Here is a 25,634-nt window from a genome sequence, read left to right on the forward strand (position 1 = left end):
ATACGTGTTGGGGGTTTGGGGAAGGGAGATCACACTCGAGGAAGGGAGATAGGAAAGAGTGATCCTACGGGAGGAATGGGAATGGGAAGGAGAGATCCAACAGGTGGAAGAGTGATGGGGAAGAGAGATCCTATAGAAGGAAGGGGGATGGGGAAATGATCGCTTGGGAGGAAGGGGGATGGGTAATGGAGATCCTACACGAGGAAGGGGGATGGGGAACAGAGTTCCCTCAGGTTGTAGGGGGATAGAAAGAGAGATCACACTCGAGGAAGGGGGATAGGAAAAAGTGATCCTACGGGTGGAATGGGAATGGGAAGGAGAGATCCCACAGGAGGAAGGCAGATGTGGATGGGAGATCCCACAGGAGGAATGGGCTGGGGAAGAGAAATCCCACAGAAGGAAGTGGGATGGGGAAGACAGTTCCCACAGGAGGAAGTGGGATGGGGAACAGAGTTCCCACACGTCGAAGGGGGATAGAAAAGAGAGATCCTACGGGAGAAAGGGGATGGGAAGGAGTGACCCCACAGGAGGAAGCGTATGGTGAAGGGAGATCCAACAGGAGGAAGAGGGATGCGTAAGAGAGATCCCACAGGAGGAAGAAGGTGGGTAAAGGAGATCCCACACGAGGAGGGGAACGGGGAAGAGAGATCCCACAGGAGGAAGTTGATGGGTTATCGAGATCCAAGAGGAGAAAGGGGATGGGGAAGAGAGATCCCTCATGAAGAAGAGTGATGGGGATGAGAGATCCCACAGTAAGGGGGATGAGGAAAGAGATCCGACAGGAGGAAGGTGATGGGGAAGAGAGATACCACAGGAGGAAAGGGATGAGGAAAGAGATCCGACAGGAGGTAGGGGATGGGGAAGAGAGATACTACAGGAGGAAATGGATCCGGAAGAGAGATCACACAGGAGGAAGGGGGATGGGGAAGAGATATCCCACAGGAGGAAGGGGGATGGGTAAAGGAGATCCAGCACGAGGAAGGGGGATGGGGAAGAGATATCCCACAGGAGGAAGGGGGATGGGGAGAGAGATCCCACAGGAGGAAGGGGGATGGGGAAGGGATATCCCACAGGAGGGGGGATGGGGAAGAGAGATCCCACAGGACGAAGGGGAATGGGAAGAGAGAGATCCCACAGGAGGACGGGGGATACAAGAGAGAGACCCTACGGGAGAAAGGGAATGGGAAGGAGAGATCCCACAGGAGGAAGGCGGATGGTGAAGGGAGATTCAACGGGAGGAAGAGGGATGGGGAAGAGAGATCCCAAAGGAGGAAGGGGGATGGGTAAAGGAGATCCTACACGAGGAAGGAGGATGGGGAAGAGATATCCCACAGAAAGAATGGGGATGGGGAAGAGATATCCCACAGGATGAAGGGATTGGGGAAGAGAGTTCCCACAGGTGGAAGGGGGATAGGAAAGAGACATCCTGCAGGAGGAAAGGTGATTTGGAAAAGTGATCCCATAGGCGGAAGGGGGACTGGGAAGACATATCTCACAGCAGGAAGGAGGATGGGGATGAGCTCCCATACGTGTTGGGGGTTTGGGGAAGGGAGATCACACTCGAGGAAGGGAGATAGGAAAGAGTGATCCTACGGGAGGAATGGGAATGGGAAGGAGAGATCCAACAGGTGGAAGAGTGATGGGGAAGAGAGATCCTATAGAAGGAAGGGGGATGGGGAAATGATCGCTTGGGAGGAAGGGGGATGGGTAATGGAGATCCTACACGAGGAAGGGGGATGGGGAACAGAGTTCCCTCAGGTTGTAGGGGGATAGAAAGAGAGATCACACTCGAGGAAGGGGGATAGGAAAAAGTGATCCTACGGGTGGAATGGGAATGGGAAGGAGAGATCCCACAGGAGGAAGGCAGATGGGGATGGGAGATCCCACAGGAGGAATGGGCTGGGGAAGAGAAATCCCACAGAAGGAAGTGGGATGGGGAAGACAGTTCCCACAGGAGGAAGTGGGATGGGGAACAGAGTTCCCACACGTCGAAGGGGGATAGAAAAGAGAGATCCTACGGGAGAAAGGGGATGGGAAGGAGTGACCCCACAGGAGGAAGCGTATGGTGAAGGGAGATCCAACAGGAGGAAGAGGGATGCGTAAGAGAGATCCCACAGGAGGAAGAAGGTGGGTAAAGGAGATCCCACACGAGGAGGGGAACGGGGAAGAGAGATCCCACAGGAGGAAGCGGGGTGGGTAAAGGAGATCCCACACGTGGAAGGGGAATGGGGAAGAGAGATCCCACAGGAGGAAGTTGATGGGTTATCGAGATCCAAGAGGAGAAAGGGGATGGGGAAGAGAGATCCCTCATGAAGAAGAGTGATGGGGATGAGAGATCCCACAGTAAGGGGGATGAGGAAAGAGATCCGACAGGAGGAAGGTGATGGGGAAGAGAGATACCACAGGAGGAAAGGGATGAGGAAAGAGATCCGACAGGAGGTAGGGGATGGGGAAGAGAGATACTACAGGAGGAAATGGATCCGGAAGAGAGATCACACAGGAGGAAGGGGGATGGGGAAGAGATATCCCACAGGAGGAAGGGGGATGGGGAGAGAGATCCCACAGGAGGAAGGGGGATGGGGAAGGGATATCCCACAGGAGGGGGGATGGGGAAGAGAGATCCCACAGGACGAAGGGGAATGGGAAGAGAGAGATCCCACAGGAGGACGGGGGATACAAGAGAGAGACCCTACGGGAGAAAGGGAATGGGAAGGAGAGATCCCACAGGAGGAAGGCGGATGGTGAAGGGAGATTCAACGGGAGGAAGAGGGATGGGGAAGAGAGATCCCAAAGGAGGAAGGGGGATGGGTAAAGGAGATCCTACACGAGGAAGGAGGATGGGGAAGAGATATCCCACAGAAAGAATGGGGATGGGGAAGAGATATCCCACAGGATGAAGGGATTGGGGAAGAGAGTTCCCACAGGTGGAAGGGGGATAGGAAAGAGACATCCTGCAGGAGGAAAGGTGATTTGGAAAAGTGATCCCATAGGCGGAAGGGGGACTGGGAAGACATATCTCACAGCAGGAAGGAGGATGGGGATGAGCTCCCATACGTGTTGGGGGTTTGGGGAAGGGAGATCACACTCGAGGAAGGGGGATAGGAAAGAGTGATCCTACGGGAGGAATGGGAATGGGAAGGAGAGATCCAACAGGTGGAAGAGTGATGGGGAAGAGAGATCCTATAGAAGGAAGGGGGATGGGGAAATGATCGCTTGGGAGGAAGGGGGATGGGTAAAGGAGATCCTACACGAGGAAGGGGAATGGGGAAGAGAGATCCCACAGGAGGAAGGGGGATGGGGAAGAGAGATCCCACAGTAAGTGGGATGAGGAAAGAGATCCGACAGGAGGAAGGGGATGGGGAAGAGAGATACTACAGGAGGAAGGGGGATGGGTAAAGGAAATCCCACACGATTAAGGGGGATGGGGAGGCGAAATCCCACAGGAGGAAGGGGATGGGTTATCGAGATCCAAGAGGAGAAAGGGGATGGGGAAGAGAGATCCCTCATGAAGAAGAGTGATGGGGATGAGAGATCCCACAGGCGGATGGGAATGGGGAAGAGAGATCCCACAGTAAGGGGGGTGAGGAAAATGATCCGACAGGAGAAAGGGGATAGGGAAGAGAGATACCACAGGAGGAAAGGGATCGGGAAGAGAGATCACACAGGAGGAAGGGGGATGGGAAAGAGAGATCCTATAGGAGGAAGGGTGATGGGGAATGTGATCCGACCGGAGGAAGGGGATGCGGAAGAAAGATACCACAGGAGTAAAGGGATAGGGAAGAGCTATCCCATAGGAGGTGGGGGATGGGGAACAGAGATCCCGCAGGAGGATGGGGGATGTGGAAGAGAGATCGCACAGGAGGACGGGGGATGGGGAAGAGAATTCCCACAGAAGAAATTGAGATGGGGAAGAGAGATCCCACAAGAGGAAGGAGAATGGGAAAGAGAGATCCCACTGGAGGTAGGGGGATGGGAAAGAGAGATTCCACAGGACGAAAGAGATGGGGATGAGAGATCCCACAGGCAGAAGGAGAAAGGGGAAGAGATATCCCACAGGAGGACGGAGATCGCGATAAGAGATCCCTCAGGAGGAAGGTGAATGGGGAAGTGAGATCCCACTGGAGAAAGGTGGATGGGGAAGAGAGATCCCACAGGAGGAAGGGGGATGGGTAAAGGAGATCCCACACGAGGAAGGCGGATGGTTTATCGAGATGCAAGCGGAGAAAGGGGATGGGGAAGAGAGATCCCTCATGAAGAAGAGTGATGGGGATGAGAGATCCCACAGGCGGATGGGAATGGGGAAGAGAGATCCCACAGTAAGGGGGATGAAGAAAATGATCCGACAGGAGGGAGGGGATAGGGAAGAGAGATACCACAGGAGGAAACGGATCGGGAAGAGAGATCACACAGGAGGAAGGGTGATGGGGAAAGTGATCCGACCGGAGAAAGGGGATGCGGAAGAAAGATTCCACAGGAGTAAAGGGATAGGGAAGAGATATCCCATAGGAGGAAGGGGGATGGGGAACAGAGATCCCGCAGGAGGATGGGGGATGTGGAAGAGAGATCGCACAGGAGGACGGGGGATGTGGAAGAAATTTTCGGCAAGAAAAAGTGGATGGGGAATATGGATCCCACAGTAGGTAGCAGAATCAGGAAGAGAGATCCAACAGGAGCTAGGGGGATGGGAAGGAGAGGTACCACAGGAGGAAGGGGATCCGGAAGAGAATTCCCACAGAAGGAAGTGAGATGGGGAAGAGAGATCCCACAAGAGGAAGGAGAATGAGAAAGAGAGATCGCACTGGAGGTAGGGTGATGGGAAAGAGAGATTCCACAGGACGAGAGATGGGGATGAGAGATCCCTCAGGCAGAAGGAGAAAGGGGAAGAGATATCCCACAGGAGGAAGGAGATCGCGAAAAGAGATCCCTCAGGAGGAAGGTGAATGGGGAAGTGAGATCCCACTGGAGAAAGGTGGATGGTGAAGTGAGATCCAACAGGAGGAAGAGGGATGGGGAAGAGAGATCCTATAGGAGGAAGGGGGTAGGGAAAATGATCGCTTGGGAGGAAGGAGTATGGGTAAAGGAGATCCGACACGAGGAAGGAGGATGGGGAAGAGATATCCCACAGGAAGAAGGGGGATGGGGAAGAGATATCCCACAGGATGAAGGGGATGGGGAAGAGAGATCCCACAGGTGGAAGGGGGATAGGAAAGAGACACCCCGCAGGAGGAAAGGGGATTTGGGAAAGTGATCCCATAGGAGGAAGGGGGACTGGGAAGACATATCTCTCAGCTGGAAGAGGATGGGGAAGAGCTCCCATAGGTGTTGGGGGTTTGGGAAAGAGCGATCACACTCGAGGAAGGGGGATAGGAAAAAGTGATCCTACGGGTGGAATGGGAATGGGAAGGAGGGATCCCACAGGAGGAAGGGGCTGGGGAAAAGAAATCCCACAGAAGAAAGGGGGATGGGGAAGACAGTTCCCACAGGAGGAAGTGGGATGGGGAACAGAGTTACCACACGTCGAAGGGGATAGAAAAGAGAGATCCAATGGGAGAAAGGGAATGGGAAGGAGAGAATCCACAGGAGGAAGGCGGATGGTGAAGGGAGATCCAACAGGAGGAAGAGGGATGGGGAAGAGAGATTCTACACGAGGAAGGGGGATGGGGAAGAGAGATCCCACAGGAGGAAGGGGGATGGGTAAAGGAGATCCCACACGAGGAAGGCGGATGGTTTATCGAGATGCAAGCGGAGAAAGGGGATGGGGAAGAGAGATCCCTCATGAAGAAGAGTGATGGGGAAGAGAGATCCCACAGGCGGATGGGAATGGGGAAGAGAGATCCCACAGTAAGGGGGATGAAGAAAATGATCCGACAGGAGGGAGGGGATGGGAAGAGAGATACCACAGGAGGAAGCGGATCGGGAAGAGAGATCACACAGGAGGAAGGGTGATGGGGAAAGTGATCCGACCGGAGAAAGGGGATGCGGAAGAAAGATTCCACAGGAGTAAAGGGATAGGGAAGAGATATCCCATAGGAGGAAGGGGGGTGGGGAACAGAGATCCCGCAGGAGGATGGGGGATGTGGAAGAGAGATCGCACAGGAGGACGGGGGATGTGGAAGAAATTTTCGGCAAGAAAAAGTGGATGGGGAATATGGATCCCACAGTAGGTAGCAGAATCAGGAAGAGAGATCCAACAGTAGCTAGGGGGATGGGAAGGAGAGGTACCACAGGAGGAAGGGGATCCGGAAGAGAATTCCCACAGAAGGAAGTGAGATGGGGAAGAGAGATCCCACAAGAGGAAGGAGAATGGGAAAGAGAGATCGCACTGGAGGTAGGGTGATGGGAAAGAGAGATTCCACAGGACGAGAGATGGGGATGAGAGATCCCACAGGCAGAAGGAGAAAGGGGAAGAGATATCCCACAGGAGGAAGGAGATCGCGAAAAGAGATCCCTCAGGAGGAAGGTGAATGGGGAAGTGAGATCCCACTGGAGAAAGGTGGATGGTGAAGTGAGATCCAACAGGAGGAAGAGGGATGGGGAAGAGAGATCCTATAGGAGGAAGGGGGATGGGTAAAGGAGATCGAACACGAGGAAGGAGGATGGGGAAGAAATATCCCACAGGATGAAGGGGATGGGGAAGAGAGATCCCACAGGTAGACTGGGGATAGGAAAGAGACACCCTGCAGGAGGAAAGGGGATTTGGAAAAGTGATCCCATAGGAGGAACAGGGACTGAGAAGACATATCTCACAGCAGGAAGGAGGATGGGGAAGAGCTTCCATAGGTGTTGGTGGTTTGGGAAAGAGCGATCACACTCGAGGAAGGGGGATAGGAAAAAGTGATCCTACGGGTGGAATGGGAATGGGAAGGAGAGATCCCACAGGAGGGAGGCGGATGGGGATGGGAGATCCCACAGGAGGAAGGGGCTGGGGAACAGATATCCCACAGCACTTGGGGGTATGGGGAAGACAGTTCCCACAGGAAGAAGTGGGATGGGGAATAGAGTTCCCACAGGTTGAAGGGGGATAGAAAAGAGAGATCCTACGGGAGAAAGGGAATGGGAAGGAGAGATCCCACAGGAGGAAGCGTATGGTGACGGGAGATACAACAGGAGGAAGTGTGATGGGGAAGAGAGACCTATAGGAGGTAGGGGGATGGGTAAAGGAGATCCAGCACGAGGAAGGAGGATGGGGAAGAGATATCCCACAGGAAGAAGGGGGATGGGGAAGAGAGATCCTGTAGGAGGAAGGGGGATGGGGAAAATGATCGCTTGGGAGGAAGGGGGATGAGTAAAGGAGATCCCTCAAGAGGAAGGGGGATGGGGAAGAGGTATCCCAGAGGAGGAAGGGGGATGGGGAAGAGAGATCCCACAGGAGGAACGGGGATGGGTAAAGGAGATCCCACATGAGGAAGGGGGATGGGGAGGCGAAATCCCACAGGAGGAAGGGGATGGGTTATCGAGATGCAAGAGGAGAAAGGGGATGGGGAAGAGAGATCTCTCATGAAGAAGAGTGATGGGGATGAGAGATCCCACAGGCGGATGGGAATGGGGAAGAGAGATCCCACAGTAAACGGGATGAGGAAAATGATCCAACAGGAGGGAGGGGATAGGGAAGAGAGATACCACAGGAGAAAAGGGATAGGGAAGAGATATCCCATAGGAGGAAGTGGGATGGGGAACAGAGATCCCGCAGGAGGATGGGGGATGTGGAAGAGAGATCGCACAGGAGGACGGGGGATGGGGAAGAAATTTCCAGCAGGAGGAAGTGGATGGGGAATATGAATCCCACAGTCGGAAGCAGAATCAGGAAGAGAGATCCAACAGGAGGTAGGGGGATGGGAAAGAGAGGTACCACAGGAGGAAGGGGAATCGGAAGAGAATACCCACAGAAGGAAGTGAGATGGGGAAGAGAGATCCCACAAGAGGAAGGAGAATGGGAAAGAGAGATGCCACCGGAGGTAGGGGGATGGGAAAGAGAGATTCCACAGGACGAAAGAGATGGGGATGAGAGATCCCACAGGCAGAAGGAGAAAGGAGTAGAGATATCCCACAGGAGGAAGGAGATCATGAAGAGATCCCTCAGGAGGAAGGTGAATGGTGAAGTAAGATCCAACAGGAGGAAGAGGGATGGGGAAGAGAGATCCTATAGGAGAAGGGATATAGGGAAAATAATCGCTTGGGAGGATGGGTAAATGAGATTCTACACGAGGAAGGAGGTTGGGGAAGAGATATCCCACAGGAAGAAGGTGGATGGGGAGGAGATATCCCACAGGAAGAAGGGGGATGTGGAAGAGATATCCCACAGGAAGAAGGGGGATGGGGAAGAGATATCCCACAGGAAGAAGGGGGATGGGGAAGAGATATCCCACAGGACGAAGGGGATGGGGAAGAAATATCCCACAGGAAGGGGGATGGGGAAGAGAGATCCCACAGGAAGAAGGTGGATGGGGAGGAGATATCCCACAGGAAGAAGGGGGATGGGGAGGAGATATCCCACAGGAAGAAGGGGGTGTGGAAGAGATATCCCACAGGATGAAGGGGATGGGGAAGAGAGATCCCACAGGAAGAAGGGGGATAGGAAAGAGACATCCTGCAGGAGGAAAGGGGATTTGTAAAAGTGATCCCATAGGAGGAAGGGGGACTGGGAAGACATATCTCACAGCAGAAAGGAGGATGGGGAAGAGCTCACATAGGTGTTGGGGGTTTGGGAAAGAGAGATCACACTCGAGGAAGGGAGATAGGAAAAAGTGATCCTCCGGGAGGAATGGGAATGGGAAGATCCCACAGGAGGAAGGCGGATGGGGATGGGAGATCCCACAGGAGGAAGGGGCTGGGGAATAGAAATCCCACAGAAGGAAGGGGGATGGGGAAGACAGTTCCCACAGGAGGAAGTGGGATGGGGAACAGAGTTCCCACATGTCGAAGGGGATAGAAAAGAGAGATCCAATGGGAGAAAGGGAATGGGAAGGAGAGCATCCACAGGAGGAAGGCGGATGGTGAAGGGAGATCCAACAGGAGGAAGGGGGATGGGTAAAGGAGATCCAACAGGAGGAAGAGGGATGGGGAAGAGAGATTTTATAGGAGGAAGGGGGTAGGGAAAATGATCGCTTGGGAGGAAGGGGGATGGGTAAAGGAGATCCGACACGAGGAAGGAGGATGGGGAAGAGATATCCCACAGGAAGAAGGGGGATGGGGAAGAGATATCCCACAGGATGAAGTGGATGGGGAAGAGAGATCCCACAGGTAGAAGGGGGGTAGGAAAGAGACACCCTGCAGGAGGAAAGGGGATTTGGAAAAGTGATCCCATAGGAGGAAGGGGGACTGGGAAGACATATCTCACAGCAGGAAGGAGGATGGGGAACAGATATCCCACAGCACTTGGGGGTATGGGGAAGACAGTTCCCACAGGAAGAAGTGGGATGGGGAACAGAGTTCCCACAGGTTGAAGGGGGATAGAAAAGAGAGATCCTACGGGAGAAAGGGAATGGGGAGAGATCCCACAGGAGGAAGCGTATGGTGACGGGAGATACAACAGGAGGAAGAGTGATGGGGAAGAGAGACCTATAGGAGGTAGGGGGATGGGTAAAGGAGATCCAGCACGAGGAAGGAGGATGGGGAAGAGATATCCCACAGGAAGAAGGGGGATGGGGAAGAGAGATCCTGTAGGAGGAAGGGGGATGGGGAAAATGATCGCTTGGGAGGAAGGGGGATGAGTAAAGGAGATCCTACAAGAGGAAGGGGGATGGGGAAGAGGTATCCCAGAGGAGGAAGGGGGATGGGGAAGAGAGATCCCACAGGAGGAACGGGGATGGGTAAAGGAGATCCCACATGAGGAAGGGGGATGGGGAGGCGAAATCCCACAGGATGAAGGGGATGGGGAAGAGAGATCCCACACGTGGAAGGGGGGTAGGAAAGAGACACCCTGCAGGAGGAAAGGGGATTTGGAAAAGTCATCCCATAGGAGGAAGGGGGACTGGGAAGACATATCTCTCAGCTGGAAGGAGGATGGGGAAGAGCTCCCATAGGTGTTGGGGGTTTGGGAAAGAGCGATCACACTCGAGGAAGGGGGATAGGAAAAAGTGATCCTACGGGTGGAATGGGAATGGGAAGGAGAGATCCCACAGGAGGAAGGCGAATGGGGATGGGAGATCCCACAGGAGGAAGGGGCTGGGGAACAGAGTTCCCACACGTCGAAGGGGATAGAAAAGAGAGATCCAATGGGAGAAAGGGAATGGGAAGGAGAGAATCCACAGGAGGAAGGCGGATGGTGAAGGGAGATCCAACAGGAGGAAGAGGGATGGGGAAGAGAGATCCTACACGAGGAAGGGGAATGGGGAAGAGAGATCCCACAGGAGGAACGGGGATGGGTAAAAGAGATCCCACACGAGGAAGGCGGATGGGGAGGCGAAATCCCACAGGAGGAAGGGGATGGGTTATCGAGATGCAAGAGGAGAAAGGGGATGGGGAAGAGAGATCCCTCATGAAGAAGAGTGATGGGGATGAGAGATCCCACAGGCGGATGGGAATGGGGAAGAGAGATCCCACAGTAAACGGGATGAGGAAAATGATCCAACAGGAGGGAGGGGATAGGGAAGAGAGATACCACAGGAGAAAAGGGATAGGGAAGAGATATCCCATAGGAGGAAGTGGGATGGGGAACAGAGATCCCGCAGGAGGATGGGGGATGTGGAAGAGAGATCGCACAGGAGGACGGGGGATGGGGAAGAAATTTCCAGCAGGAGGAAGTGGATGGGGAATATGAATCCCACAGTCGGAAGCAGAATCAGGAAGAGAGATCCAACAGGAGGTAGGGGGATGGGAAAGAGAGGTACCACAGGAGGAAGGGGAATCGGAAGAGAATTCCCACAGAAGGAAGTGAGATGGGGAAGAGAGATCCCACAAGAGGAAGGAGAATGGGAAAGAGAGATGCCACCGGAGGTAGGGGGATGGGAAAGAGAGATTCCACAGGACGAAAGAGATGGGGATGAGAGATCCCACAGGCAGAAGGAGAAAGGAGTAGAGATATCCCACAGGAGGAAGGAGATCATGAAGAGATCCCTCAGGAGGAAGGTGAATGGTGAAGTGAGATCCAACAGGAGGAAGAGGGATGGGGAAGAGAGATCCTATAGGAGGAGGGGTATAGGGAAAATAATCGCTTGGGAGGATGGATAAATGAGATTCTACACGAGGAAGGAGGATGGGGAAGAGATATCCCACAGGAAGAGGGTGGATGGGGAGGAGATATCCCACAGGAAGAAGGGGGATGTGGAAGAGATATCCCACAGGAAGAAGGGGGATGGGGAAGAGATATCCCACAGGAAAAAGGGGGATGGGGAAGAGATATCCCACAGGACGAAGGGGATGGGGAAGAAATATCCCACAGGAAGGGGGATGGGGAAGAGAGATCCCACAGGAAGAAGGTGGATGGGGAGGAGATATCCCACAGGAAGAAGGGGGATGGGGAGGAGATATCCCACAGGAAGAAGGGGGATGTGGAAGAGATATCCCACAGGATGAAGGGGATGGGGAAGAGAGATCCCACAGGAAGAAGGGGGATAGGAAAGAGACATCCTGCAGGAGGAAAGGGGATTTGTAAAAGTGATCCCATAGGAGGAAGGGGGACTGGGAAGACATATCTCACAGCAGGAAGGAGGATGGGGAAGAGCTCACATAGGTGTTGGGGGTTTGGGAAAGAGAGATCACACTCGAGGAAGGGAGATAGGAAAAAGTGATCCTCCGGGAGGAATAGGAATGGGAAGATCCCACAGCAGGAAGGAGGATGGGGAAGAGCTTCCATAGGTGTTGGGGGTTTGGGAAAGAGCGATCACACTCGAGGAAGGGGGATAGGAAAAAGTGATCCTACGGTTGGAATGGGAATGGGAAGGAGAGATCCCACAGGAGGAAGGCGGATGTGGATGGGAGATCCCACAGGAGGAAGGGGCTGGGGAACAGATATCCCACAGCACTTGGGGGTATGGGGAAGACAGTTCCCACAGGAAGAAGTGGGATGGGGAATAGAGTTCCCACAGGTTGAAGGGGGATAGAAAAGAGAGATCCTACGGGAGAAAGGGAATGGGAAGGAGAGATCCCACAGGAGGAAGCGTATGGTGACGGGAGATACAACAGGAGGAAGTGTGATGGGGAAGAGAGACCTATAGGAGGTAGGGGGATGGGTAAAGGAGATCCAGCACGAGGAAGGAGGATGGGGAAGAGATATCCCACAGGAAGAGGGTGGATGGGGAGGAGATATCCCACAGGAAGAAGGGGGATGTGGAAGAGATATCCCACAGGAAGAAGGGGGATGGGGAAGAGATATCCCACAGGAAAAAGGGGGATGGGGAAGAGATATCCCACAGGACGAAGGGGATGGGGAAGAAATATCCCACAGGAAGGGGGATGGGGAAGAGAGATCCCACAGGAAGAAGGGGGATGGGGAAGACAGATCCCACAGTAAACGGGATGAGGAAAATGATCCAACAGGAGGGAGGGGATAGGGAAGAGAGATACCACAGGAGAAAAGGGATAGGGAAGAGATATCCCATAGGAGGAAGGGGGATGGGGAACAGAGATCCCGCAGGAGGATGGGGGATGTGGAAGAGAGATCGCACAGGAGGACGGGGGATGGGGAAGAAATTTCCAGCAGGAGGAAGTGGATGGGGAATATGAATCCCACAGTCGGAAGCAGAATCAGGAAGAGAGATCCAACAGGAGGTAGGGGGATGGGAAAGAGAGGTACCACAGGAGGAAGGGGAATCGGAAGAGAATTCCCACAGAAGGAAGTGAGATGGGGAAGAGAGATCCCACAAGAGGAAGGCGGATGTGGATGGGAGATCCCACAGGAGGAAGGGGCTGGGGAACAGATATCCCACAGCACTTGGGGGTATGGGGAAGACAGTTCCACAGGAAGAAGTGGGATGGGGAATAGAGTTCCCACAGGTTGAAGGGGGATAGAAAAGAGAGATCCTACGGGAGAAAGGGAATGGGAAGGAGAGATCCCACAGGAGGAAGCGTATGGTGACGGGAGATACAACAGGAGGAAGTGTGATGGGGAAGAGAGACCTATAGGAGGTAGGGGGATGGGTAAAGGAGATCCAGCACGAGGAAGGAGGATGGGGAAGAGATATCCCACAGGAAGAAGGGGGATGGGGAAGACAGATCCCGCAGTAAACGGGATGAGGAAAATGATCCAACAGGAGGGAGGGGATAGGGAAGAGAGATACCACAGGAGAAAAGGGATAGGGAAGAGATATCCCATAGGAGGAAGGGGGATGGGGAACAGAGATCCCGCAGGAGGATGGGGGATGTGGAAGAGAGATCGCACAGGAGGACGGGGGATGGGGAAGAAATTTCCAGCAGGAGGAAGTGGATGGGGAATATGAATCCCACAGTCGGAAGCAGAATCAGGAAGAGAGATCCAACAGGAGGTAGGGGGATGGGAAAGAGAGGTACCACAGGAGGAAGGGGAATCGGAAGAGAATTCCCACAGAAGGAAGTGAGATGGGGAAGAGAGATCCCACAAGAGGAAGGAGAATGGGAAAGAGAGATGCCACCGGAGGTAGGGGGATGGGAAAGAGAGATTCCACAGGACGAAAGAGATGGGGATGAGAGATCCCACAGGCAGAAGGAGAAAGGAGTAGAGATATCCCACAGGAGGAAGGAGATCATGAAGAGATCCCTCAGGAGGAAGGTGAATGGTGAAGTGAGATCCAACAGGAGGAAGAGGGATGGGGAAGAGAGATCCTATAGGAGGAGGGGTATATGGAAAATAATCGCTTGGGAGGATGGGTAAATGAGATTCTACACGAGGAAGGAGGATGGGAAAGAGATATCCCACAGGAAGAGGGTGGATGGGGAGGAGATATCCCACAGGAAGAAGGGGGATGTGGAAGAGATATCCCACAGGAAGAAGGGGGATGGGGAAGAGATATCCCACAGGAAAAAGGGGGATGGGGAAGAGATATCCCACAGGACGAAGGGGATGGGGAAGAAATATCCCACAGGAAGGGGGATGGGGAAGAGAGATCCCACAGGAAGAAGGTGGATGGGGAGGAGATATCCCACAGGAAGAAGGGGGATGGGGAGGAGATATCCCACAGGAAGAAGGGGGATGTGGAAGAGATATCCCACAGGATGAAGGGGATGGGGAAGAGAGATCCCACACGTGGAAGGGGAATAGGAAAGAGACATCCTGCAGGAGGAAAGGGGATTTGTAAAAGTGATCCCATAGGAGGAAGGGGGACTGGGAAGACATATCTCACAGCAGGAAGGAGGATGGGGAAGAGCTCACATAGGTGTTGGGGGTTTGGGAAAGAGAGATCACACTCGAGGAAGGGAGATAGGAAAAAGTGATCCTCCGGGAGGAATGGGAATGGGAAGATCCCACAGCAGGAAGGAGGATGGGGAAGAGCTCCCATAGGTGTTGGGGGTTTGGGAAAGAGCGATCACACTCGAGGAAGGGGGATAGGAAAAAGTGATCCTACGGTTGGAATGGGAATGGGAAGGAGAGATCCCACAGGAGGAAGGCGGATGTGGATGGGAGATCCCACAGGAGGAAGGGGCTGGGGAACAGATATCCCACAGCACTTGGGGGTATGGGGAAGACAGTTCCCACAGGAAGAAGTGGGATGGGGAATAGAGTTCCCACAGGTTGAAGGGGGATAGAAAAGAGAGATCCTACGGGAGAAAGGGAATGGGAAGGAGAGATCCCACAGGAGGAAGCGTATGGTGACGGGAGATACAACAGGAGGAAGAGGGATGGGGAAGAGAGATCCTATAGGAGGAAGGGGGATGGGGAAAATGATCGCTTGGGAGGAAGGGGGATGGGTAAAGGAGATCCAGCACGAGGAAGGAGGATGGGGAAGAGATATCCCACAGGAAGAAGGGGGATGGGGAAGACAGATCCCACAGTAAACGGGATGAGGAAAATGATCCAACAGGAGGGAGGGGATAGGGAAGAGAGATACCACAGGAGAAAAGGGATAGGGAAGAGATATCCCATAGGAGGAAGGGGGATGGGGAACAGAGATCCCGCAGGAGGATGGGGGATGTGGAAGAGAGATTGCACAGGAGGACGGGGGATGGGGAAGAAATTTCCAGCAGGAGGAAGTGGATGGGGAATATGAATCCCACAGTCGGAAGCAGAATCAGGAAGAGAGATCCAACAGGAGGTAGGGGGATGGGAAAGATAGGTACCATAGGAGGAAGGGGAATCGGAAGAGAATTCCCACAGAAGGAAGTGAGATGCGGACGAGAGATCCCACAAGAGGAAGGAGAATGGGAAAGAGAGATGCCACCGGAGGTAGGGGGATGGGAAAGAGAGATTCCACAGGACGAAAGTGATGGGGATGAGAGATCCCACAGGCAGAAGGAGAAAGGAGTAGAGATATCCCACAGGAGGAAGGAGATCATGAAGAGATCCCTCAGGAGGAAGGTGAATGGTGAAGTGAGATCCAACAGGAGGAAGAGGGATGGGGAAGAGAGATCCTATAGGAGGAGGGGTATATGGAAAATAATCGCTTGGGAGGATGGGTAAATGAGATTCTACACGAGGAAGGAGGATGGGGAAGAGATATCCCACAGGAAGAGGGTGGATGGGGAGGAGATATCCCACAGGAAGAAGGGGGATGTGGAAGAGATATCCCACAGGAAGAAGGGGGATGGGGAAGAGATATCCCACAGGAAAAAGGGGGATGGGGAAGAGATATCCCACAGGACGAAGGGGATGGGGAAGAAATATCCCACAGGAAGGGGGATGGGGAAGAGAGATTCCACAGGAAGAAGGTGGATGGGGAGGAGATATCCCACAGGAAGAAGGGGGATGGGGAGGAGATATCCCACAGGAAGAAGGGGGATGTGGAAGAGATATCCCACAGGATGAAGGGGATGGGGAAGAGAGATCCCACAGGAAGAAGGGGGATAGGAAAGAGACATCCTGCAGGAGGAAAGGGGATTTGTAAAAGTGATCCCATAGGAGGAAGGGGGACTGGGAAGACATATCTCACAGCAGGAAGGAGGATGGGGAAGAGCTCACATAGGTGTTGGGGGTTTGGGAAAGAGAGATCACACTCGAGGAAGGGAGATAGGAAAAAGTGATCCTCCGGGAGGAATGGGAATGGGAAGATCCCACAGCAGGAAGGAGGATGGGGAAGAGCTCTCATAGGTGTTGGGGGTTTGGGAAAGAGCGATCACACTCGAGGAAGGGGGATAGGAAAAAGTGATCCTACGGTTGGAATGGGAATGGGAAGGAGAGATCCCACAGGAGGAAGGCGGATGTGGATGGGAGATCCCACAGGAGGAAGGGGCTGGGGAACAGATATCCCACAGCACTTGGGGGTATGGGGAAGACAGTTCCCACAGGAAGAAGTGGGATGGGGAATAGAGTTCCCACAGGTTGAAGGGGGATAGAAAAGAGAGATCCTACGGGAGAAAGGGAATGGGAAGGAGAGATCCCACAGGAGGAAGCGTATGGTGACGGGAGATACAACAGGAGGAAGTGTGATGGGGAAGAGAGACCTATAGGAGGTAGGGGGATGGGTAAAGGAGATCCAGCACGAGGAAGGAGGATGGGGAAGAGATATCCCACAGGAAGAAGGGGGATGGGGAAGACAGATCCCACAGTAAACGGGATGAGGAAAATGATCCAACAGGAGGGAGGGGATAGGGAAGAGAGATACCACAGGAGAAAAGGGATAGGGAAGAGATATCCCATAGGAGGAAGGGGGATGGGGAACAGAGATCCCGCAGGAGGATGGGGGATGTGGAAGAGAGATCGCACAGGAGGACGGGGGATGGGGAAGAAATTTCCAGCAGGAGGAAGTGGATGGGGAATATGAATCCCACAGTCGGAAGCAGAATCAGGAAGAGAGATCCAACAGGAGGTAGGGGGATGGGAAAGAGAGGTACCACAGGAGGAAGGGGAATCGGAAGAGAATTCCCACAGAAGGAAGTGAGATGCGGACGAGAGATCCCACAAGAGGAAGGAGAATGGGAAAGAGAGATGCCACCGGAGGTAGAGGGATGGGAAAGAGAGATTCCACAGGACGAAAGAGATGGGGATGAGAGATCCCACAGGCAGAAGGAGAAAGGAGTAGAGATATCCCACAGGAGGAAGGAGATCATGAAGAGATCCCTCAGGAGGAAGGTGAATGGTGAAGTGAGATCCAACAGGAGGAAGAGGGATGGGGAAGAGAGATCCTATAGGAGGAGGGGTATAGGGAAAATAATCGCTTGGGAGGATGGGTAAATGAGATTCTACACGAGGAAGGAGGATGGGGAAGAGATATCCCACAGGAAGAGGGTGGATGGGGAGGAGATATCCCACAGGAAGAAGGGGGATGTGGAAGAGATATCCCACAGGAAGAAGGGGGATGGGGAAGAGATATCCCACAGGACGAAGGGGATGGGGAAGAAATATCCCACAGGAAGGGGGATGGGGAAGAGAGATCCCACAGGAAGAAGGTGGATGGGGAGGAGATATCCCACAGGAAGAAGGGGGATGGGGAGGAGATATCCCACAGGAAGAAGGGGGATGTGGAAGAGATATCCCACAGGATGAAGGGGATGGGGAAGAGAGATCCCACAGGAAGAAGGGGGATAGGAAAGAGACATCCTGCAGGAGGAAAGGGGATTTGTAAAAGTGATCCCATAGGAGGAAGGGGGACTGGGAAGACATATCTCACAGCAGGAAGGAGGATGGGGAAGAGCTCACATAGGTGTTGGGGGTTTGGGAAAGAGAGATCACACTCGAGGAAGGGAGATAGGAAAAAGTGATCCTCCGGGAGGAATGGGAATGGGAAGATCCCACAGCAGGAAGGAGGATGGGGAAGAGCTCTCATAGGTGTTGGGGGTTTGGGAAAGAGCGATCACACTCGAGGAAGGGGGATAGGAAAAAGTGATCCTACGGTTGGAATGGGAATGGGAAGGAGAGATCCCACAGGAGGAAGGCGGATGTGGATGGGAGATCCCACAGGAGGAAGGGGCTGGGGAACAGATATCCCACAGCACTTGGGGGTATGGGGAAGACAGTTCCCACAGGAAGAAGTGGGATGGGGAATAGAGTTCGCACAGGTTGAAGGGGGATAGAAAAGAGAGATCCTACGGGAGAAAGGGAATGGGAAGGAGAGATCCCACAGGAGGAAGCGTATGGTGACGGGAGATACAACAGGAGGAAGAGGGATGGGGAAGAGAGATCCTATAGGAGGAAGGGGGATGGGGAAAATGATCGCTTGGGAGGAAGGGGGATGGGTAAAGGAGATCCAGCACGAGGAAGGAGGATGGGGAAGAGATATCCCACAGGAAGAAGGGGGATGGGGAAGAGAGATCCCACAGTAAACGGGATGAGGAAAATGATCCAACAGGAGGGAGGGGATAGGGAAGAGAGATACCACAGGAGAAAAGGGATAGGGAAGAGATATCCCATAGGAGGAAGGGGGATGGGGAACAGAGATCCCGCAGGAGGATGGGGGATGTGGAAGAGAGATCGCACAGGAGGACGGGGGATGGGGAAGAAATTTCCAGCAGGAGGAAGTGGATGGGGAATATAAATCCCACAGTCGGAAGCAGAATCAGGAAGAGAGATCCAACAGGAGGTAGGGGGATGGGAAAGAGAGGTACCACAGGAGGAAGGGGAATCGGAAGAGAATTCCCACAGAAGGAAGTGAGATGGGGAAGAGAGATCCCACAAGAGGAAGGAGAATGGGAAAGAGAGATGCCACCGGAGGTAGGGGGATGGGAAAGAGAGATTCCACAGGACGAAAGAGATGGGGATGAGAGATCCCACTGGCAGAAGGAGAAAGGAGTAGAGATATCCCACAGGAGGAAGGAGATCATGAAGAGATCCCTCAGGAGGAAGGTGAATGGTGAAGTGAGATCCAACAGAAGGAAGAGGGATGGGGAAGAGAGATCCTATAGGAGGAGGGGTATAGGGAAAATAATCGCTTGGGAGGAAGGGGGATGGGTAAATGAGATTCTACACGAGGAAGGAGGATGGGGAAGAGATATCCCACAGGAAGAGGGTGGATGGGGAGGAGATATCCCACAGGAAGAAGGGGGATGTGGAAGAGATATCCCACAGGAAGAAGGGGGATGGGGAAGAGATATCCCACAGGAAAAAGGGGGATGGGGAAGAGATATCCCACAGGACGAAGGGGATGGGGAAGAAATATCCCACAGGAAGGGGGATGGGGAAGAGAGATCCCACAGGAAGAAGGTGGATGGGGAGGAGATATCCCACAGGAAGAAGGGGGATGGGGAGGAGATATCCCACAGGAAGAAGGGGGATGTGGAAGAGATATCCCACAGGATGAAGGGGATGGGGAAGAGAGATCCCACAGGAAGAAGGGGTTAGGAAAGAGACATCCTGCAGGAGGAAAGGGGATTTGTAAAAGTGATCCCATAGGAGGAAGGGGGACTGGGAAGACATATCTCACAGCAGGAAGGAGGATGGGGAAGAGCTCACATAGGTGTTGGGGGTTTGGGAAAGAGAGATCACACTCGAGGAAGGGAGATAGGAAAAAGTGATCCTCCGGGAGGAATGGGAATGGGAAGATCCCACAGCAGGAAGGAGGATGGGGAAGAGCTCCCATAGGTGTTGGGGGTTTGGGAAAGAGCGATCACACTCGAGGAAGGGGGATAGGAAAAAGTGATCCTACGGTTGGAATGGGAATGGGAAGGAGAGTTCCCACAGGAGGAAGGCGGATGTGGATGGGAGATCCCACAGGAGGAAGGGGCTGGGGAACAGATATCCCACAGCACTTGGGGGTATGGGGAAGACAGTTCCCACAGGAAGAAGTGGGATGGGGAATAGAGTTCCCACAGGTTGAAGGGGGATAGAAAAGAGAGATCCTACGGGAGAAAGGGAATGGGAAGGAGAGATCCCACAGGAGGAAGCGTATGGTGACGGGAGATACAACAGGAGGAAGAGTGATGGGGAAGAGAGATTCCACAGGAGGTAGGGGGATGGGTAAAGGAGATCCAGCACGAGGAAGGAGGATGGGGAAGAGATATCCCACAGGAAGAAGGGGGATGGGGAAGAGAGATCCTGTAGGAGGAAGGGGGATGGGGAAAATGATCGCTTGGGAGGAAGGGGGATGAGTAAAGGAGATCCTACAAGAGGAAGGGGGATGGGGAAGAGGTATCCCACAGGAGGAAGGGGGATGGGGAAGAGATATCCCACAGGAGGAACGGGGATGGGTAAAGGAGATCCCACACGAGGAAGGGGGATGGGGAGGCGAAATCCCACAGGAGGAAGGGGATGGGTTATCGAGATGCAAGAGGAGAAAGGGGATGGGGAAGAGAGATCCCTCATGAAGAAGAGTGATGGGGATGAGAGATCCCACAGGCGGATGGGAATGGGGAAGAGAGATCCCACAGTAAACGGGATGAGGAAAATGATCCAACAGGAGGGAGGGGATACGGAAGAGAGATACCACAGGAGTAAAGGGATAGGGAAGAGATATCCCACAGGAGGAAGGGGGATGGGGAACAGAGATCCCGCAGGAGGATGGGGGATGTGGAAGAGAGATCGCACAGGAGGACGGGGGGATGGGGGAAGAAATTTCCGGCAGGAGGAAGTGGATGGGGAATATGGATCCCACAGTCGGAAGCAGAATCAGGAAGAGAGATCCAACAGGAGGTAGGGGGATGGGAAAGAGAGGAGCCACAGGAGGAAGGGGATCTGGAAGAGAATTCCCACAGAAGGAAGTGAGATGGGGAAGAGAGATCCCACAAGAGGAAGGAGAATGGGAAAGAGAGATGCCACCGGGAGGAATAGGAATGGGAAGATCCCACAGGAGGAAGGCGGATGGGGATGGGAGATCCCACAGGAGGAAGGGGCTGGGGAATAGAAATCCCACAGAAGGAAGTGGGATGGGGAACAGTTCCCACACGTCAAAGGGGGATAGAAAAGAGAGATCCTACGGGAGAAACGGGGTGGGAAGGAGTGACCCCACAGGAGGAAGGCGGATGGTGAAGGGAGATCCAACAGGAGGAAGAGGGATGGGGAAGATAGATCCTATAGGAGGAAGGGAGATGGGGAAAATGATCGCTTGGGAGGAAGGGGGATGGGTAACGGAGATCACACAGGAGGAAGTGGGATGGGGAAGAGAGATCCCACAGGAGGAAGGGGGATGGAGAAGAGAGATCCCACAGGAGGAAGGGGGATTCGGAAAAGAATTCCTTCAGGAGGAAGTGGAATGGGGAAGAGAGATCCCACAGGAGCAAGGGGATGGGTTATCGAGATCCAAGAGGAGAAAGGGGATTGGGAAGAGAGATCCCTCATGAAGAAGAGTGATGGGGATGAGAAATCCCACAGGCGGATGAGAATGGGGATGAGAGATCCCACAGTAAGGGGGATGAGCAAAGTTATCCGTCAGGAGGAACGGGATGGGGAAGAGAGATACTACAGGAGGAAAGGGATCCGGAAGTCAGATCACACAGGAGGAAGGGGGATGGGGAAGAGAGATCCTATAGGAGGAAGGGTGATGGGAAAAGTGATCCGATAGTGGGAAGGGGATGCGGAAGAGAGATTCCACAGGAGGAAAGGGATCGAGAAGAGATATCCCATAGGAGGATGGGGATTGGAAAGAGAGATCCCACTGGAGGAAGGGGGTTGGTGAAGAGAGATCCCACAGGAGGAAGGGGGATGCGTATAGGAGATCCCACACAAGGAAGAGGGAGGGGGAAGAGAGGTCCCACTGGAGGAAGGGGATGGGTTATCGAGATCCATGAGAGAAAGTGGATGGGGAAGAGAGATCCCTCATGAAGAAGAGTGATGTGGATGAGGGCTCCCACAGGAGGATGGGAATGGGGAACTGAGATCCCACAGGAGGAAGGGGGATGGGAAGAGATATCCTACACGAGGAAGGGGATGGGGAATAGAGATCCCACAGGAGTAAGCGGAATGGGAAGAGAGATCGCACAGGAGGACGGGGGATTGGGAAGAGAGATCCCACAGGAGGAAGGGGGATGGGGAAGATAGATCCCACAGGAGGAAGGGGATGGGTTATCGAGATCCAAGAGGAGAAAGGGGATGGGGAAGAGAGATTCCTCATGAAAAAGAGTGATGGGGATGAGAGATCTTACAGGAGAATGGGAATGGGGAAAGTGATCCGACAGGAGGAAAGGGATTGGGAAGAGAGATCCCACAGGAGGAAGGGGGATGGGTGAAGGAGATCCCACAAGAGGAAGGGGGATGGGGAAGGGAGATCCCACAGGAGGAAGGGGATGGGTGAACGAGATCCAAGAGGAGTAAGGGGATGGGGAAGAGAGATCCCTCATTAAGAAGAGTGACGGGGATGAGAGATCCCACAGGAGAATGGGAATGGGGAAGAGAGATCCCACAGTAAGGGGGATGAGGAAAGTGATCCGACAGGAGGAAGGGGATGGGGAAGAGAGATTCCACAGGAGGAAAGCGATCGGGAAGGGATATCACACAGGAGGAAGGGGGATGGGAAAGAGAGATCCTATAGGAGAACGGGTGATGTGGAAAGTGATCCGACAGGAGGAAGTGGGATGGGGAAGAAATTTCCGGCAGGAGGAAGTGGATGGGGAATATGGATCCCACAGTAGGAAGCAGATTCAGGAAGAGAGTTCCAACAGGAGGTAGGGGGATGGGAAAGAGAGATTCCACAGGACGAAAGAGATGGCGATGAGGGATGCCACAGGCAGAAGGAGAAAGGGGAAGAGATATCCCACAGGAGGAAGGAGATCGCGAAAAGAGATCCCTCAGGAGGAAGGGGTTGGGAAGAGAGATCCCGCAGTATGAAGCTGAATCAGGAAGAGAGATCCCACAGGAGGAAGGGGATCGGGGAGAGAGATCCCACAGGAGGAAGGGGATCGGGAAGAGAGATCCCACAGGAGGAAGGTGTTGGGAAGAGAGATCCCACAGGAGGAAGGGGATCGGGAAGAGAGATCCCACAGGAGGAAGGGGTTGGGAAGAGAGATCCCACAGGAGGAAGGGGATCGGGAAGAGAGATCCCACAGGAGGAAGGGGATCGGGAAGAGAGATCCCACAGGAGGAAGTGGATAGGGAAGAGAGATCCCACAGGAGGAAGGGGATCGGGAAGAGAGATCCCACAGGAGGACGGGGTTGGGAAGAGAGATCCCACAGGAGGAAGGGGATCGGGAAGAGAGATCCCACAGGAGGAAGGGGATCGGGAAGAGAGATCCCACAGGAGGGAGGGGTTGGGAAGAGAGATCCCACAGGAGGAAGGGGGATGGGGAAGAGAGATCCCACAGGAGGAAGGGGATGGGGAAGAGAGATCCCACAGGAGGAAGGGGATGGGGCAGAGAGATACCACAGGAGGAAGGGGTTGGGAAGAGAGATCCCACAGGAGGAAGTGGATAGGGAAGAGAGATCCCACAGCAGGAACAGGTGTGTGGAAGAGAAATCTGACTAGAGGAAGGGTAATGGCTAAGAGAAATCCAACAGGAATAATCGGGATGGGGAAGAGTGATCGCACAGGATGAAGGGGGTGGCATTTGTCACAATACATCTCAATCTGATTTACTGCAGTTTTACCCAAATCCGTTTACTTGGAAACAGCACAATGGAACAGTTTTAGAGTTCTGAGTGAGAGATAAACCAAGTTACCTCAACTCCTGGCACTTGCTCAGCCCGGGTCCCAGCCGCTGGATTCCTTCACACTGAATGTGGCAACGCTGCAGGTCGAGTTCTTTTATAGTATCACAGAGTCCGATGGCATGAGACAGGACCGCGCAGTCAACCGGGGTCAGTGTCATTCCACTGAATGAAAGTGTTTTCAGAGATCCCAGTGCGGCCTGAGCCAGTCCACGATTCTGAGACTCAAACAGGTAGTGCAATGTGTTCAGGAGTCTCCTTCTCCCAATGTCATCAGTGTTTCCACTCTGGCCTTTAACCTCCTCCTTCACCCAGTCAATCACCCGGCAGGTTGTTTGATGAGGAAATGGACCCAGAAACTCCTCCAGGCCCCGAGCTGTCATTGGGTTGGAGAGACCAGCAACAAATCGGAGAAAGACCTCAAATCGCCCATCTGTTGTGTTGTGGGCTTCAGTGAGAAATTTCAGTATATCCTCGGGATGTACGGTCAGGAATTGTGCGACTGCAGCTACAAACTCTTGGATGGTGAGGTGTGGGAATGTGTACACCACACTGTGGGCAGAATCCTCTCTCTCCAAAAGCTCCATCAGGAACCCGGACAGGAACTGGGAAGGCTGCAGATTGAACTTGATCAAATCTCCGTCTGTAAACACAATCTTCTTCTCGGACACTCCTCTGTAGGCCATCTGACCCACCCTGAGAAACACATCACGGGGTCTCTCAATCTCACGGCCGTGGTTTTTCAGGATATTGTAAATATAGTAGGAGTACAGTTGGGTGATGGTCTTGGGAACTCTCTGCGGGTCCCTGACACTTTCTGTGAAGAAGGGGCCCAGTGCCAGAGCGAGGATCCAGCAGTAGGAGGGGTTGTAGCTCATGGTGTACAGGATCTCGTTCTCCTGCACATGTTTGAAAAGAGTTGCTGCCACCATCTGATCTTCAAAATGCTTGATGAAATATTCCTTCCGTTCCTCATCAACAAATCCCAGGATTTCAGCCCGGACACTGATCTCCGCTTTTTCCAATAAATGTAACACAGTGGGGCGGGTGGTCACCAGCACTGAACACCCTGGGAGCAGTTTGCCCTGGATTAAACTGTACACAATGTCCGACACTTCACACCACCACTCGGGATCTGGGCACTGGTGCTTGGGTTCTGTGTATCTCCGACTGTCCGCAAAATCAATTGTGTGCTTGAATTCATCCAAACCATCGAATATAAACAGCAATGCCTCTGGGTTCTTCCAGACCTCTCTCAGGATATTCCCAAAGTAAGGATACTGATCCAGAATCAGTTCCCTCAGGTTTATTCTGCAGTTAATGGAGTTTAAATCCCGGAATTTGAAACTGAAGACAAACTGGAATTGTTGGAATATTTTCCCTGCGGCCCAGTCATAAACAATCTTCTGTACCATTGTTGTTTTCCCGATTCCTGGCACTCCGGCTACTGCTGCAGAACTGCCAGATTTGGATTTTCTCCGGGAAAAACTGCTGTGGAATAACTGAGCAGTCTCTATTTTTTCTAACGCTCCACGGAGATGTTTCTCTATATAATCCTCGTGGTCTCTGCCTCTTGCCAGCAGCTCGTGTTCCACCAGTCTCCGATCTCGAAGAGTAGAAATGACCGTGAGCTTTGTGTATCGATCAATCAGCTGGAAAACCTTCACCTTCTCCCTCATCAGGATCGTGTTCACTCTCAGTGTTTCAGTTTGTGCCCGCAGAGTCTCCTTGTGTTTCTGTTGAACATCTTCATGGGAACAGAGAACATATTCAAAATGTTAACTAGCTCAACTGACATTTATAACTGCAGTCCAATATTCTGTGTTTGAGATTACATGAATTGATTCAATGCTTCCATGGATATTAGGACAGAAAATAAAATTCTGTCCACAGACATAGGAACTGACAGCGATGATTGTCTCAGAAAAATATCTAATCCTCATATTCTGACACTAATTACTGATGAAGGTGAACATTCCCCTGATATCCTATTGCAATCCTGACTGCACTCCCGTTACAACATTTCACTATATTTAAAGCATTGTTGCGTCATTAACAG

At 53.1% G+C, this 25,634-nt stretch overlaps 1 protein-coding gene and 1 long non-coding RNA gene across 4 annotated transcripts in view; one reads left to right on the top strand and one right to left on the bottom strand.

Moving 5' to 3' along the window:
• Nucleotides 1–23,643, top strand: part of LOC132390236 (uncharacterized) — a 62,011-nt gene extending 38,368 nt beyond the window's left edge. Inside the window, exon 3 of the long non-coding RNA XR_009510826.1 lies at nucleotides 23,510–23,643. This is a non-coding gene — a long non-coding RNA (uncharacterized LOC132390236). The remainder of the gene's footprint in view (nucleotides 1–23,509) is intronic.
• LOC132390235 (NACHT, LRR and PYD domains-containing protein 3-like) overlaps nucleotides 1–25,634 on the bottom strand; it is a 78,304-nt gene that overhangs the window by 36,303 nt on the left and 16,367 nt on the right. For all 3 annotated transcript variants that reach the window (XM_059962845.1, XM_059962844.1, XM_059962846.1), the window contains one exon: nucleotides 23,588–25,322. In XM_059962845.1, the coding sequence (XP_059818828.1) occupies nucleotides 23,588–25,322 (1,735 nt within the window). The remainder of the gene's footprint in view (nucleotides 1–23,587; nucleotides 25,323–25,634) is intronic.

The sequence above is a fragment of the Hypanus sabinus genome, unplaced genomic scaffold, assembly GCF_030144855.1.
Source record: "Hypanus sabinus isolate sHypSab1 unplaced genomic scaffold, sHypSab1.hap1 scaffold_81, whole genome shotgun sequence".
NCBI lineage: Eukaryota > Metazoa > Chordata > Chondrichthyes > Myliobatiformes > Dasyatidae > Hypanus > Hypanus sabinus.